The sequence below is a fragment of the Crinia signifera genome, chromosome 6 (assembly GCF_055691185.1).
Source record: "Crinia signifera chromosome 6, ASM5569118v1, whole genome shotgun sequence".
Taxonomy (NCBI): Eukaryota; Metazoa; Chordata; class Amphibia; order Anura; family Myobatrachidae; genus Crinia; species Crinia signifera.
In genome coordinates this window covers 232,142,041-232,159,849 of record NC_139222.1, presented here as the reverse complement: position 1 = coordinate 232,159,849, position 17,809 = coordinate 232,142,041, and the positions used below count along the sequence as shown (strand labels likewise).

At 39.6% G+C, this 17,809-nt stretch overlaps 1 protein-coding gene across 5 annotated transcripts in view; it reads left to right on the top strand.

Moving 5' to 3' along the window:
* Positions 1–17,809, top strand: part of PCDH15 (protocadherin related 15) — a 1,154,330-nt gene that overhangs the window by 364,422 nt on the left and 772,099 nt on the right. For all 5 annotated transcript variants that reach the window (XM_083149096.1, XM_083149095.1, XM_083149094.1 and 2 more), the window contains one exon: positions 7,504–7,664. In XM_083149096.1, coding sequence (XP_083005222.1) covers positions 7,504–7,664 — 161 coding nt within the window. The remainder of the gene's footprint in view (positions 1–7,503; positions 7,665–17,809) is intronic.

Below are 17,809 nucleotides of genomic sequence, written 5' to 3'. Positions count from 1 at the left end.
GGTGGCGTCTCAGGCGCTAGGTAAGTTGTGATGTTCGCAGCTTACCGAGTCAACCTAAATGAGGGCCATAGTGTGATCAGAATTCCAAGGGTGTCAAATAATCAAATAATAATAACAATAATATTAAAAATAATGTTTTTTTGTTTTTTTACCCCGGGAATAATACAGTGCAGTACTGTATTTATAATGAGGTGTTATACAGTCTAGAGAACCAGTATTGGGTGTTTTTTCTAAAAGATTAATGTATGCTAGAAGGTTTTCTGCACATACGTTAGCCTTCAAATCTCTTTGGACACTATGCACTGCCAGACAGTACAGCCAATTAAATTTCGGTAAGTAGGCAGTAAATATAAAAAATATGTATGAAATGTAATTGTCATTGTCCCTACAATTATCAGCACAAAGGCAAAAAAGAAGAAATATATTTTAAAGCCAAGAAACAAACTTTGCACTTTTCTAGTGGGAATATACAGATTCAAGCGGTAAAAATAAAAACTAATTTATTCTGAACATAGGAATGGTAAACATTTATTGTCTTTAGGGAAATCTAGTGTGTTGAAGATAAAAACAGGTTTCAAAATAATATTTAGCTAAATAAATGATGTTAAATTGATAGGCTAAAGGGAAATTTAATAAGGAGCCCTGAGCAATTACCCGTAACTGAATATTTTGTTTTGTAATAATCTCTTCACACTTGAATCTGAAATAAAAAGATAACTTCAGTGTCCTGAATTGCAGTACAGTAGCGTATGTCTAAAGAGTACTTAGTATTTCTTAAATATTATTCAGGACTTGTTCAGTGTCCCGGGGACATGACCTTTTCTTTCTATATGTTAAATCGTGGGACCAGGGTCTGTGACACCTTGTGTGGCCAAGAATCCCCCTGGGATGGGGCAAGGCCTCATTGTATCCATGGCTTAGTGGGGGATGTCGTCCATAACCTCATTCCCTGGGCAGGGGCGAATTTAGGGGTCAGGCCCCCCCTAGGCACAACATCTTTGGCCGCCCCCCCCCCCCCATATGTATATGTGCTCCCACACATGTATATATGCCATATATATATATAGATATATCTATATAGATATGCCATAATAAATAAAAACACCAGTACTTAGTCACCAACAACATATGTACTAAACCAACATCTAATGCTGGTGTTGGAAACACACAATAATTAGCTAGGGGGCATACAGATGGAGGCACATACTTTTAGATTAACATGACAATTTGTTTGCACTTACTACTTAATAGAAGGGATGCAAACCGTTAAATTGCTACAGACACATTCTGCTCCGTGGCCGTGCAGCAGCAGCAGCAGCAGTATGACGATAGGAGGGAGGGCTCGTAACCCGAGTGCACTGCAGTGCAGGGAGAATAGTTACTTGAAGTAGGTAACAGTTTTTGACTTGTGTGTGCGCCGGGTTACGGAACTTCATGCTGTCAGTGAGTGAGCAGAGCAGGGCAGGCATACTGCCTGTATGCTCTGCTCTGACGGAGGGAGGGAGGGACGGTCAGGGACTATAGCTTCAGGCTGCAGTGCCGGCGCTGCTCCCCAGAGTGGGATAGGTACAGCGGCAGCCGACAGCAGCGCTGCCGAGCACACAGACGCAGCTGTGGGGATGGAGAAGCTAGAGAGAGCTCCTCCCCGCACTGAGGAGCGACCGCGAGTGGCCACTCTGCAAAAGAGTCAATGTCAGACTGACAAACTGGGTGACCAGCAGGTGCCTTGCGGCTGCCGCCCATAGTAGGTGCCGCCCCTAGGCCCGTGCCTCACGGGCCTAGTGACAAATCCGGCCCTGTCCCTGGGTATACAGTTTGCCCCTAAAGACTCTTTCAGTATTGCCAGCTTTTTCTCTATGACAAGAAACAGCTGCTGGAAGACAAAAGAAGGTAGATTGTCCTCTCCACTGGCGCTCTGATAGGATGGTACCTCCCTTAGATTTGAGGTACGGTCCTCTTCTCCCAATAAAAGTGATAGCAAGGTGTGTTAATAAATACCGTACATCCCTCAAAGTACAGTGACGCTCCTCTTCTCCGCCTCTATGAATAACAATCTGTGTCACCAGGATTAAGGTCCCCTCTGATAAATGGGTGGTCAATCAAACTCTCCCAAAAAGGAATACAGAAAATGGCAAAAATAGTGTAATACCATTTAATGTACAATATAACGATCAGGGAGCTGGGACTTCATTTGTATGTGGACATTCTGTCTGGACTGGGTGGACTCTGTGCCTGCTGTTGTCGTCTTGACAGTGAAAATCCCGGGTTCACTGCCATCACTATTTGCCATCTTTGAGGACTGGATCGTTATCCACGTTCTCCACTACATCGGGTAACAGGCCATCTTACCATTCATTTGTCCCTTTTTTATCTGTCTCACTTGTGTATTTGTTATATTGTACATTAAATGGTATTACACTATTTTTGCCATTTTCTGTATTCCTTTTTGGGAGAGTTTGATTGACCACCCATTTATCAGAGGGGACCTTAATCCTGGTGACACAGATTGTTATTCATAGAGGCGGAGAAGAGGAGCGTCACTGTACTTTGAGGGATGTACGGTATTTATTAACACACCTTGCTATCACTTTTATTGGGAGAAGAGGACCGTACCTCAAATCTAAGGGAGGTACCATCCTATCAGAGCGCCAGTGGAGAGGACAATCTACCTTCTTTTGTCTTCCATGTATTCGATGGTGTTTGGGTCACCATTTTAGTTTGAACTCTCCATAGGCTGCTTGAGCGCACGAGCCCATAAACTTTTATTCTTCTGTATACAAGAAACAGCTGCTGCAGGATAAGGTCACATGACAATACCCCAGTCACCCCTTGGAAGTCACTTTTGGCCTAACTATGAGTTCAAAGTAAAGCAGCTACTTTACTCATTTGGACATAGTATAAATGCAAATTTCTGCTTGTATTCAGTCAGCTGCATCTATGCAATCACACTGAGCACATCCATACAGGTAACTATCTTTAGTATAGGAAATCTATCTGTAGTGGAAAGCAGTGCGACAACAACTGTGGAATACTATTGTATAGTGTAGCTGTATAGGACGCATCAATAACACTTTGCAGGACATGCTAATTTGGGTGGATTTAATAAGGACTGATTATATATCAGCAAAAGTGCTGTAAAGCACTTTAAATAGATTATTATATATGCATTTCTTAATTTCGATGAAGCCATATTACAAAACAGGAACAGTATGTGTGTCTATATAGTATCTAGCACAGGGACATCCAAAATATGGCTAGTGGGCTAAAAAAACCCAGCCACCTGCTACAATCTAACCACTGACCAAACTGTAGTTGGTAAAACAAAATGACCCGCCCACTCATAGGCAAGAACTTGGGGAATAATGAGTTATGGTGACAAAGAGCCATGTGCAAAATTTTCCTGCAGAAGACACTCTGAAGTCTGCCCCGATCCTTCACATTCACATCATCCAATAAGGAGGGAGTGCACTCTGTGCAAATATTGAGTGACATGTATACCTCGGGGGTGGTGGGAGGGATCCGGATGAATCCCTCACAGCAGGGGCAGTGCGATGGAAGCCCATATGCTTCTATTGGGCAACACCTATCTAAAGTTGGCCAATCTGAAGATCTGATTCCGGGCTTGGTGCATATGGGGAGCGTGGCCAAACCGCCGAAAACCAGGGCATTCAATTTGGCCCTGGTAACTTGTGTTGATATAAGACAAGTTGTCACATGGCTTGGGTTGCAAGCTGGTCTTGAATAGATAGTTGCCATGCATTGTGCTAATACTAGTACTAGATAACAAACAACTTACAGATGGAGCCGCCATCAGCCTGCCCGCTCACCATATCTCATCAGCTAGTGCAGGCTGGCAGACATCCCCGTCAGTAAGGCAGTTGGGAGCATGGGCAGAAGGCTTCCCTACTGTCTCTGCTTCAGGGAGACAGGCAGGGAGCGAGGGTAGAACGAGCAGTGAGCAGGGAGACAGACAGAGAGCTGCAGGGCTTTCGGGATAATGGGGCGCGTGATCATCTTCTGTGCGCATGCCCCATTCTGACGGACTCCGGCGGCTGGCGGGGGGTGGTGAATTGCGATATACTCACCAGCAGATGCTTTAATGAGAGCAGCTCCATCTGTAGTTCAAATAAGTTATATTTATCAAAATGTCTAAATTTGCTACCTGCAATTTTTATTTACAAAGTTTATTTAACCCTTTTTAGACATTTTTAAATGCTATTGGAATTGCTATAAAGGAAAGAGACCAATTAAATTATTAAAATAAAATAAATTAAAAAACGAAAGGTTCCAATAAAAACACAAAAGAGTAATTACAGTACCTGCCAGTGGCGTAGCTATGTTTTGGGCGCCCCCCCGCCGTTAGGGGGGGCGCCCATACCCACCCTCCGCCGCCCCCGCCCCGTTGAGCACCCCCCCCGCCGCCCCGTCGCCCAGTCGCCCATGCTAACCCCCCCCCCGCAGTCTTACCTAAAGCGCTGGTCCCGGCGGCTCCATCCGTTCATCTGCTGAGGACCACCACAAAATGGCCGCCCCCGTACAGCAGACAGTTTCAGAAAACTGTTTGCTATATGGGGGCAGCCATTTTGTTGTGGTCCTCATCAGAAGAACGGAGCCGCCGGGACCAGCAAGATACGTAAGTCTGCGGGGGATTGGGGGGGGGGGTAACTATAGCACCGCAGCCCCCGGCGCCCCCACATGCACAGCGCCCCCCCGCGGTGGTGGGGGCTGCGGTGCTATAGTTACGCCCCTGGTACCTGCAATGAATCCATTGCTGGTTGGATAATGATGGGTTTATGTTCACAGTTTTGAACTCCATTATCCTTTTCTCATTTGGTCTGTAAAGAAACAAATGTTTCACAATTGCTTAAATACTAAATATAAGAAACACTTGGCACTGCTTGACTCAAAAGAGGTCAAATGTGAAATGCGTTGTAACACCATAGTGAAATTACACTATAGTGAAATTGCTTGCTAAAATCCTTGTGGCATGTGGAAATGATAATCAATTAAATTGCCTTTTTACTGCAACTAATAATTTGGGTATCAGGCACGAAAATGCACTAATTGCATGTGAACTGGAAATCAATGGGTTTTTCTAGCACCCAAACCCCCAAATTTGCCATTTTTATGCCGTAATTTATATTTGGTCCAAATTCACAAGTGGGTGTAATGCCCACTAATTTGATTGCTCTGTACATCAAATGCCACAGGGTGCACCCTGCAGCTACATCTATTGAATACCCCCTTTTGTGTTTACTATTTAATAGTGTGTTAACTTTTTCTGTTACAGTGATAGTTTTGTTATTGTACTTTATTATGTCTACTTTAAACAGTATTTTCTGTTATTGTGAGATTGTAGTCTTTAGGACAATAATATATATATGTACAAATGTATAACTCCATTTCTTTGTAAAATTAAGACCTTTTATTTTTTATTGATTTAACTAAATGGACATTGATTTTCATTACAGATCATTATTGAGTGATAAAAATCTTTCCATCATTTTATTCTTGGTATTTAGGTTCAGTCCTTTCTATATTAATATTTTAGTTCATTATATATTAAATCGGTATGTAGTTGATTTGGCGATGTAAGAAATACAGATTGACAGAACCCCACAACCAAATGCTGACGGCCAAAAACTGACATGTATACAACACGACAATCGAAATACGAACAACATCAAAATACTGACTATAAAAACACTGAGCGGTACAAAACACAGACGAACCCCAATACTGACAGCCAAATGTATTCACACAAATAATACCGAATAAATTTTTTTCATTATATTTTCAATAAACTTCACCTGTTCATATTTTACCATCCCAGTGGGCATTTAGTTAGAATATAATAGTGTGCCTGAAGCATGGCAAGCAGACACAGTACACTAGTACAGTGCCCATGTTGACATTACAACATTTTAACATGTTCGGCATTATGATCATGTTGGTATATTGCATGTTGGCATTTCAACTGTCGGTATTACGTACCTGTTGGGACTATCGGTGTTTACCCTGTTGGTATAACAGTGTCGGCCAAGTGATTGCCAGTATTTCAGTTGTTGGTAAATCACACTGAGCCCAGTTAATCTCTAAGTTAGTGCAGGCAAACAATACATTTTTTGTCTATTTTTTTAACCACTGATTAAGACACCAAACTTATCCCATAACATAACTTACATAACTTATTAATCAGCACAGTCTCCTTGTGCATCCTTGTCACATCATGACTAGATGCATTTTTATGTAATAAAGATGCTTGGTTCTAGCACAATACCTGGTGGCTTAGTTGCGCCAAGCTTCTAATGTCACATAGCATGTAGAGTCTAAATGTATAAGGGCATGTGTATTTATCAAAGCTTGAAAATAAAGTGCTGAAAGAGAATATACAAAGCAATCACCTCCTGTCATTTTGTCAACACAGGTGTCTATGCACAATACTAAGCTGGGTGAAAAGTGGACAGAGATAAATAACCAGCCAATCAGCTCCTTACTGCCATATTACAGCCTGTGTTTGAAAAATAACAGTTATTTTGGAAATGGTTGGTGCTTTATCTATCTCCAAGTCTTAGTACATAGGCCCCATAGTCTGTAAAACGAGAAACTGTTTGTTTGACCTTCTCTATCTCTCCACTTAATCTCTCTCCAGGATTTGTATTTTCTAATGATATGAAAACTTGCAATGGCTTCTGGATCAAGATTTGTTGTTAACTTTACATAACATTTCCTTATTAAGGTCTCTTTCTTTATCCCTCAGACAGCTGAGTTTGCCATACAAGCAAATCTACCATTGCTGCAGCAGGTGCAGTGCACTGGGGCCCCTGAGGATGAATGGGGCCCACTGCTACATCTTTCACCCTCTTCCTGTTAGAAACTGTTTGCCCTGTCACAGTTTGCCTCCCCCTACCTCTACCTGTCACTCACTGCCATGTGTGCATATTGTGAACTTGGGTTGGTGTGTAGGAGGGGGGGCCTAATTTATATTTTATCACCACCCACAAGTTCCGCCACTGGGTTTCATTATTATATTATGACTGTTATTCTTTAACTGTGTACTCATATTTATGTTCCAATGTACAAATAAAGTCATACCTTCCTTAACCTTGAATTTAATTCTATTTAAGCATTAATTAGTTCTGTAAGAACACTAATTAGCACCTACACCACTTCATATAATTCTGCTCATGAGGTCTTAGAACAGCATATTGATTTATTGTTTTCTATTCTGAAGAGTGGTTTTGTGGCCACTTGTTCATTTCAAAGTAACTTCAGTGTAGTTATGGGAATACTTGTGTGCAATATTGAGCAAACGTATGCTTCTGTATTGTACGCAAGTAATTGGAATATTTTCCATTTTATCTGCATGAAGGGAACTGTACAAAAGATGACCTTTATATACTACATAATGGTGAAAACTAGAGAACTTAAAGATATGATCATTTAATACTTATCCTGATTTCAAATTTTAAAATGATATATTGTGTTTTTTATGTTTTGTAGGCACAATAATTGTGGACAATATGCAAATTAAAGGGACGGCTGGAGGCCTCTTTCCTACAATACAACTTTCTTTGATAGAAAATGTGGATTATTGGGTGATACTGGATCCAGTGACTCAAAAGATATATCTCAACAGCACTGGAAGAGTTCTAGATAGAGATGTAAGTCTATACTGTATATCACTCACTGTACAATAACATGCAAATCAGATTTTCACATGACCATTCATAGGTGCATTTAAAGGCCAATTCTATTAGAAAAATGATATACTAAGTTGTACAGAGTAAACTGATTGCTACATTTTACTAAAAATGACAAATCAATAATAGGCCATACAGCACCTTACCTAGGGTCTCACTTTAACATAGTTGTTCACGCTTGCTCAGGCACAAGGACACTTATAATTTTATAGTCTGTATTCTGGCTCTGTTTTTATATTAAAATTCATAAGAACACAAGAAATTCCTTTCAGCATGTGTATATTTTAATATAATTACCAAACTGGATGCTAACATTATGTCTTAATAAACCGCATTTCTGAAAGTTGATGGGAGTCTGAAAAACTCATTACCCTAATCTTACTTTTCCTTTACTTAAGGCCATATTTGAACATGAATTGAAATGGAAACAATTTAAACCACTTTATGCCCCTAAAATTCCAGCTAGAGTTGATCACTGGCTAAAGTCATTCTTAGGCTACAAAGCAGTGATGCTTCTTTATAAAGGATCAGTCTCCTGCACCTTGATAAAGAAGCATCACTGCTTTGAAACATTGGCATAACCTGTTGCCTGGTGTCTGTTCATTCAAGTGCCACCGTTTCTCCAGGATCATATATATAGACATTGTAAATACAGTACCTGCTCACACTGCATTTCAGTGTTTTGTTTGCAGCAAAGATAAAGAGCCGCTACTTTCAAAAAGGTCCAGCATTACAAATAACAGAAATGATAGTGCTGGTGCCTTCAAAGCAAAACACACATACCATCCAAGAAGGTGCGGCACTTAGCGACAAATACAGACTCAGTGCAGAGACAAGTTTGGCAGATTACCAAACTTGTCTTTGCATTGAGCCTTTATTCGTCACAGAGTGGTGCACCTTCTTGGATTATATATAATTATATATATATATATATATATATATATATATATATATATATATATGAAAATACAATGAAAGAGGAGCGCTCCATAGTGTAAAACTGTTGTTTTAATAAGCATAAAACCAATGCTCCGGTAAAGTCAGAAATGGACTAGTACCGGATATAAAACAGGTGTGGGCTGGATACCACAAGGTGCAATATATACAAGCCAGGCAAAAGCTCCTACCACCGTCCGGGGCACTGCATGCACATGCGGCAACCCGCCAGGCTCACAGACTGCAAGACACGGCGTTCTGAGAGTCCTAGCAGGAACAGGGGAGGCAGGGGATGCCCGGCACAGAACGAGCGGTCGTCACCAAGCCCCGCCCTAACGCGTTTCGTATAAGAACTTTGTCAGAGGGCATATAAAAATAAATAAATATATATATATAAATAAATAAAACCAACAAGGGTGTAGCACTCGTAGCATAGGTGCCAAGGAACACGAATATGCCATACAGTAACAACGTTTCAATTTAAAAAAAATTCAAAGGGTTAGACCCAAATGAATAAGCTTACATACCTTTATAGTATCATACCACCCAGGAAGTGAAGCTGAAACTTTATGCTCTGATAAGACACAATTTTAACTCTTTGTTGTGAATGCAAGGTGTCATGTTTGGAGGAAACCCGGCACTGCTTATCACCAGAGCAATATCTTCCCTACAGTGAAGCATGATGGTGGCACCATCATGCTGTGGGGATGTTTTTCAGCAGCAGGAACTAAGAGACTTATCATAATAGAGGGAAAGATGAATGCAGCAATGTACAGAGACATCCTGGATGAAAGTCTGCTCCAGAGCGCTCTGGACCTCAGACTGAGGCGAAGGTTCCTCAGCAGGACAATGACCCTAAGCACACAGGCAAGGTATCAAAGTAGTGGCTTCCAGACAACTGACTAGAGTGCCCCAGCCAAAGCCCAGACTAGAATCAGATTCAACATCTCTGGAGAGATCTGAAAATGGCTGTGCATTGGAGCTTCCCATCCAACCCTGATGGAGCTTGAGAGGTGCTACAAGAGGAATGGGATGAAACTTCCCAGATATAGGCATGCCAAGCTTGTGGCATCATATTTAAAAAGACATGAGGCTGTACTGGCTGCCAAAGGGGCTTAAACAAAGTATTGAGCAAAGGCTGTGAATACTTATGTACATGTGATTTCTTAGTTTTTTTTTCTTTCTCAAAAATTAGCAGAAATCTCCTAAAACTTTTTTTCATGTTGTCATGGGGTATTGTGTGTAGAATTTTGAGGGGAAAATTAATGTATTCCATTTTGTAATAAGGCTGTTACATTACAAAATGTGAAAAAAGTGAAGCTCTGTGAATACTTTCCTGATGCACTGTATATAATCAAAAATATGCCTGTAGGTTTAGTTATATTAAATTGATACATGTGTGTGAGTTATATTCTAGAAGGCATTACATTAAGCCCAATTATTCATTCAGCCAGAGGAACTTGTAGTGCCTTTAAGTGTATCACCTACTGCAATGGACCGAATAGCCTTTTGACTTTCAGAAATATTTCTCGGATGCTGTTTACATAAAACTGAACTTCCAGCATCAGTGAATTGACATATGTTGTTTTTTTTGTAAATGTCACTGAGTAATAACAGCAATGTGTAGTCACAAGGTCCAGGCAGTGCAAAGGGTAAATCATCCTAGGAGTGTATTTTGATCAGATCACAAATCTTACAATGTATGTATGGACTTTGTGTTAACAAATACTTAGTCCACCGAGACTGGAGTTTGTGAATGAGATGGTTCATGCATTGCTCTTTTCCAGCATATAACCTATGTAATTGGACAAATGGCTATCATGCTACTGTATATTCTCAGTTAAATGAAATGAGCACATCAGAAAGCCGGTGTTTAGAGGTGGTAACCTGATGTTTTCTTTGTGTGTCAGAAAAACACAGGTGTACCCAGGCTTTTTTGTGGATGGTCTGTGATGTCAGCGATGACCACTTCCACGCTGTCTCAGATTAATGGAACCTTCAGAGTTACTCACATTTATACAGACAATAACATTATTTTGACGGCTCAGAAATTGCTTATAGATTTGTGTGTGGTTACCGATTAACGATCCTATGATGACATTTTATGTCCAGTTTTCTCCATCATTAATTTTTTTCATCCATTTCTTCATTTGTTATTCACCGTAATTTTTTCAATCTATTATACCAGTATATTATGTATGCAACATGTCTATATATGATATACCTTTATATTTTGTATCATGTTGGCATTTACTGTTATATTCTACAACTGTAGATTTATTTACCCCTGATGCAGTCTCTTGTGAGACTAAATGCTTTGGGTATGCTACGTCTGTGATTACAAACAACTGTTAATGGCAAAATCACTCCAGCTACAAGGAGCCGTCATAATTTTTCTATTTTTTAATAAATGTTTTATTATTGAAATTTTTTGACTTTATTGAATTTTGCTTGTAAATATGGAGGGATTCTCAATTTTTTTTTAACATTTGGGTGCTAACAACACTATTGTATCTGTAGACCGGCACTCCATATACGACATCCAATGTGGTGGGCGCCCTTGTAAATACATGCAATCATTCGAAATGAAGGCACTCTACACAGGTATCAGTAAAAAATAGTGTATTTATATATAAAGTCAAAGTCAAACACAAAGATGCGTTCTTAAATAGAAATTGAAATGTTGAGAACTCATGTTTGTGTTTGACTTTTTTATATGCCGTGAGTGTTGCCATCCTGGGGACTTTATTTTTGTGAGTGTACAGTACACACACACACACACACACACACACACATATACATACAGAACATATGAGGTGGAAGTCACTGTGCAGACAGAAAGAGAAATAACCCCTTGTAAAATTTGGAATGGATTATGAAGGTGGCAACAGGTGAAGATAGGTGCAACCATTTTAATATATTTTGATATGGTGTACATGGCACCTTAGAGTTTCTACCATATAGGTCTTGATTTTTATTATTATCCTCAAATAATAGTGATGTAATGGAATTCTATGTTGGTATCTTCCTAATAAAAGGAAGGGATCATTGACCAATATCAATATATCTCAAAATATTATGTTTTATCTGATAAAAAATGTCCCTACCAATAAAAATAACTGTTGTTTATTTTATTAGTCTTCTTTATTGGATAAAGTTGTATTTAGATGACTACCCTATGGTATCATATGAAAATATTGCTATGATATAAAACATCTTCACAAAAATGTGACAAATATTTGTTTAAAGAAGAAAACATTAAATATACACATACCTTCTTACAATTATTTGCAGACTTTAAAGACCTCATGTCTCAGATATAGTAAATGGACACAATTTAAGAGAGGGCAATTTCCTATTTAGAAAAAATATTGAATTAATACTTGCCCATAAATTTAAGCTGAACATACAGTACATTAGCTTTGGTGACAGCCATTGGGTTTACAAAATCCACCTCCCTTAGACTATGTATGGAATTGGGTTAGAACCAATTACTAATGGGAACATACTCATTGTGTGAAATACAAAAAATACAACAAAATACAAAGTACATATTTAGTTCATAACGAAGGCCATTCTTAACATTCCAAGGTTGAATACCTCAATGGAACAAATTAATTAGGCCCTTACCAAATTTCAGCATAAAGTGCATTTGTCCTCCTATGCATTTAGACTCAACTAAGCAGATGCAAAACAATGCACTGCTTCCTATTCCCTATATACAGTATCAATGACAAATTAAGAGCTGTAAGTTGTATTTGTGTGTATTTTTTTTAAATCCCTGTGTGTACTCTGTGCACTTCTTTATGTGGGTAGTAGGTCCTCCATTGCCTCAATGTAGGCTAAAAAACACTCCCAATGCTGATTGGGTTCCACCTGTTCCTTCTGTGGAATGCATGGCCATTTTATTGGAAGTTCTAGCTGTCAGTTCTGCGTTAACAGTGGTCTGCATTCCACCAATTGTTGGAACACATCACCATATTCCGGGGACAGCTGAATCAGCACACAGTAGCCGGTCAGCTGAGATAGCCAGGACCCAACCCACGATTAACTCTAAAAAATAACTATTTAGTCCATCAGGTGGGGGGGGGGAAGGGATGTTTCTGGGTAATCGGAAACCCCCCTCATGTGCTATTGCCATTGTGAATTCTCAGAATAGCAATACATGTTCAATTAGCCCCTAAACGTGCAGTGTTAATAAATGATAGAATTTTTTTTTCTTTGTTTGAATTTATAGAAATTGTTACATTCCATTAATTTTTTTTATAAAACAGTTTGTGATCTTTTGTACTTTTTTCAGTATGTTTCTTATTAAAGAGCTGTATAGAAGCTTTGTAAATGCAATTGCATGCCAGTTATGAACCAAAAATGTACAGGGCAAATGGTTTGTGCTAGTATTCCAGCTGTTAGTATTATACGGTACACAAGGGCATATCTCCAGTCCTCAGTTTGAACAATACGTCCATAGAAGCTTTAATGTAACATATAATTGTACATTTCAGATCAAGTAAATATAATACTTTCTGCCACGTATCACCTTTTGGTTCACCCTCTTCATTTTTTTCTCTTAATATTGGGATATATTACTTTTTATGGACATTGGGATATATCCTGCATCCTGACATTCAGCTGTAGATTCAATAAAACTTCTAATAATAAAAAAGTGATGTTGCCTATAGCAACCAATCATATTCTGTCTTTCATTTTCTAGGATGCAAAAAGGAAGAAAATATTCGCACAAAGCGAATTTAGGCAGCGCTTAGGTCAATGAATAGTACCAAAATTTGTTTATAAAGGTACAAATATTTTACTGGTTTAAAAATACACGTACATACAAAATACATTAATACAATAATGAACAAAAAAGCATAATGTAACCTAATAAAACCGAGAAGGTGGGGAATTAAAAGTAAACTGGATTTAACGAAAAATAAAGTTAATATGGGAATTTCCCGCCTCAAAGGACATATATTTGTGAGCAACAGTGTAATCACTTGATTTTGTGGACGAAACAGGTAAGTGCACTTTACCAATTGGGTCCTTGTGGAACAAATGAAGATACGGGGCTGGTTAGGTCCTCACGATGAGTGTGGCTATTTTGTCGTGCCACTGGAGGGGTCAGTAGTCGCCAGATTGAATAAGTCCTCCGTGATGGGGTGTGAGACAGATGGAACACGTCTCCAACACCAGAAGGATGTTTGTAGTGGCGTAGTGACCAATGCAATGTCCAGAAGTATGGAGGTAGGCTTCCGTGACCCAGAGATGGTCTCACCGGTGTGGATGTTGATAACCAGTGGTGTCTGGGAACACGGTGTCCGCCTGGCAATGTAGTCTCCAATGAATAACAAGAAGATGAATGTCCACAATGAAGTAGGTCTCACAAAGGGTCCTGAGGCAGGGAAGGGGGTACAGGTTCACCTAACGCGTTTCACTGCGTCCTGCAGCTTTATCAAAGGTGATTTTCTAGGATGCAATTGAGAAATGAAAGACATAATTCATTAGTTGCTATGGGCAACTTCACTTACTTTTTAGATGCTTTAGAATGTCAATAAGCACAAGCAGTGGAGCCGACAGGTCAGCTACGTCCCAGGAAATTAGAGTGGATGTGGCCACCTTGCAGGGGCTTCTGGGAGGTGTGGGAAAAAACATTGTTTTTGTGCGTTGGTGGGTGTGGGTCATAAACATCATCACAGTCACACACAGACTTGGAAGGGGGCTGACAGGCTGACGCTGCAACTGTCTCTCTCCCCAGCTCAGCACACGGCACTAGGCAGTGTGTGCTGAGCTGTGGTGAGACGCTGTGCTGCGGCGACAGCCTGTCATCTCTCTCCTCTCTGCAATGGGGGAGCAGGAACCAGGCCCGGGTAAAAACTACCCCTCCCCTCCTCTCAATGGCACTGAGCACAAGGTGGGGACCTGGTAGTAATCTTGGCTATAGAAATTTTAAGATGGTGCTTTATTACCGTGTTTAAATTTCTAAAGCTCACACTGTTATGATGTATTACATTGCATTTCTTTCATGCCAGCATGTCGGGTTCAATATACCACTGTCTCCCTTGTGCTTGTTAACGCCCTAAATATGCCTAAATAGCACAATTTGTTTATTTATTTACAGTTTCTTCTATAGCGCAGCATATTCCCTTGCGCTTTACAATTGGAATCAACAATGATTAAACAAACTGGGTAGAAACAAACTGACATAGAGGTATGAGGGCCCTGCTCGCAAGATTACAGTCTGTAGGGATAATAGAAGGGTTACATAAGGATGATATTCCATAGCATAGCAGTCCCACCAGATTACAAGACAGTCCTGATGGGATGCAATTAGATATGAATGCTACTGGAGGTTGTGTGGGGGTTCTGGAATATTATAAGCTTGCCTGAAGAGGTGAGTTTTCAAGGAACGCTTGAAAGTTTGGAGAGTAGAGGAGAGTCTTAATGGAAGGGCAATCCATAGGGTGGGTGCTGCCTGACAAACTTCCTGCAAGTGGGAGCAAGTAATGAGTGTGAATGAGAGGAGCATATCTTGTGCAGAGCGGAGAGGTTGGGTGGGGATAGATTTTGAGATAGGTGAAGGGATATAACTTGGTGTAGTCAGAGTAAAGGCTTTGTATGTAAGTAGAAGTGTTTTATATTGAATGCTGTAATATACAGGCAAGCAATGGAGGGACTGGCAGAGCGCCTCAGCAGATGATGAGCATCTAGCCAGGAAGATCAGCCTCACAGCTGCATTAAGAATGGATTGTAGTGGTGAGAGTCTTTTCTTAGGAAGACCGGTAAGGAGGCTATTGCAATAATCAATGCATGATATAATGAGTGCATGGATTAGAGTTTTTGCAGTGTCTTGTGTAAGGTACAGACACATTTTGTATATGTTTTTTAGATGCATGTAACATGATTTAAAAACAGACTGAATGTGAGGAATAAAGGACAGTACAGAGTTGAGGATGACACCTAGGCAGTAAGCTTGTGGAGAAGGACTGATTGTTGTATTCCCTAACAGTGATAGAGACATCCGGTTGGTAACTATTCTTGGCTGGTGGGAATATAATTAATTATGTTTTGGAAATGTTGAATCTGAGGTAGCGAGATGACATCCAAGATGAAATGGCAAAAGGTGAACTCTTGTGAGCTACTATGACCATAGATGGCCACAAGCCTCTTATTAACATTACCACTAATAGAGGGTCCAAACTTTAAAACATATGAACAACAACCACAGCCATTGTCTAAGGAGAAAGAACAGTTTGTCTATACGTAGTGCACCTGAAAAAAATAAGTCTACTTAAAATTTAACTTTTGATTTTTGTATTTAAAAGACGGCAAAATATAAAACCAAAAAAGAGTATAGAGGTGAAGAAAAGTAAAGAATGAATATAAATGGATATTAAATCCTCACGGAGTGGAGCCCCAGTGTTAATGTTCCCCTACTTAGTTGTTAAGATATGCTAGAATGTCAGTGCGTCTTATCGTTTATCTATATGTATATATGTGTGTGTATAGATGGTCACAGCTTATTCACAGAACAACCCGTGGGTGTTTGTCTTCTTACCCAAAGGCGAATGGTGCGGTATATAAATATTTGGAGTGAGAGTCTCTTAGTGCACCTTTCTTCTGTGAATCTAACAGTGAGTGGTTACGTATATTGTTGTTCTGTGAATAACTGTGACCATCTATACACACACATATATATGTATAGATAAACGATAAGATGCACTGACATTCTAGCATATCTTAACAACTAAGTAGGGGAATATTAACACTGGGGCCCCACTCTGTGAGGATTTAAAATCCTTTTATATTCACTCTTTTCTTCACCTCTATACTCGTTTTTAGTTTTATATTTCGCTGTCTTTTAAATACAAAATTTAAAAGTTACATTTTAAGTAAACTTATTATTTCAGGTGCACCACGTATAGACAAACTGTTCTTTCTCCTTATACAATTCATGTTTATTGTCTAGTGGTAGCACACCTCCATCTTTTGGTTAAATACTATCAACCAAGAAACAAATAAGGAGGGCCATAATATATATGTTGATAATATTGTTCCAGTGCGACTGGCAAAACTCTATTTTGCAACAACCACAGCCATTCTACACCACCACAACAAGGCACCATCACCATACCCAAAATCTTGGCAACACTTAAAAAGACTCAAAGATTATAAAGAAAGTAGAGCAAACAGTCATTCTTTCCTCTTTCATATATGGATTTGACAAGCTAAATAAACATGTGTTGTTTTTTTTAGCCACCTTCTTGAATGCTCCCCCTTTGTGACAACTCCAGAGTACACAATACAACAAAAGAGCCAAGTCACTTAAATCAATTTAAAATCTTGGACAATGGCCATATGCACAACCATTTACTTTGTTTTTCCAACATTGTTAGACTCTAACTGATCAGCCAGCATATAAAACACAGTAAACTGCTAAACAGCAGTCATTAAATAACCTAACAATAGCTCCCATTGCATACTACATTTGGACTTAGAGGTGAAAACATATTGCGTTATCCCACAACCTAAAGAGTATATCTGATCGATAGGTTGACAGTGTCAAGGCCAACCATCAAAAAGTTGACATGCAAAAGGTCAACATAAACAAAATGTTGACACATGTAAATGCCAACATGGCAAGGGTCGACACATTAAAGGTCAACATTCTTATTTTGGAATTTGTTAAACATTTTTGGACTTTTTTAAACTTTACAACCATTCAGACTCTCTCCTCTCATGATTTCACTTCCCCCATACTTCCACCAACAGTTGTTTTCTCCCAAGGTTCTACTCTTGGAATCTTTTTTTCTCTCTGTCTATATGTTCTCTTTGGGTGAGCTCATTTGCTCATTTGGTTTCCAAATTTATTTGAACAATACTCAAATCTACCTTCCCTCCTCTGGCCTATGTCCCTTTCTCCTCACTCGTATGTCTCTCTACTGTCTCTTCTTGGATGTCCAAGCACTTTCTTCAACTTAAGAGGTCTATGGGCCAGATGTATCAAGCTTCAAAAAGTGATAAAATGGAGAATGATAAACAACCAGCCAATCAGCTCCTACCTGCCATGCTACAAGCTCTGTTTGAAAAATGACAGATCGGAACTGAATAGCTGTTTGTTTATCATTCTCCACTTTATTACATTTTAAAGCTTGATACATCTGGCCATAAGGCTG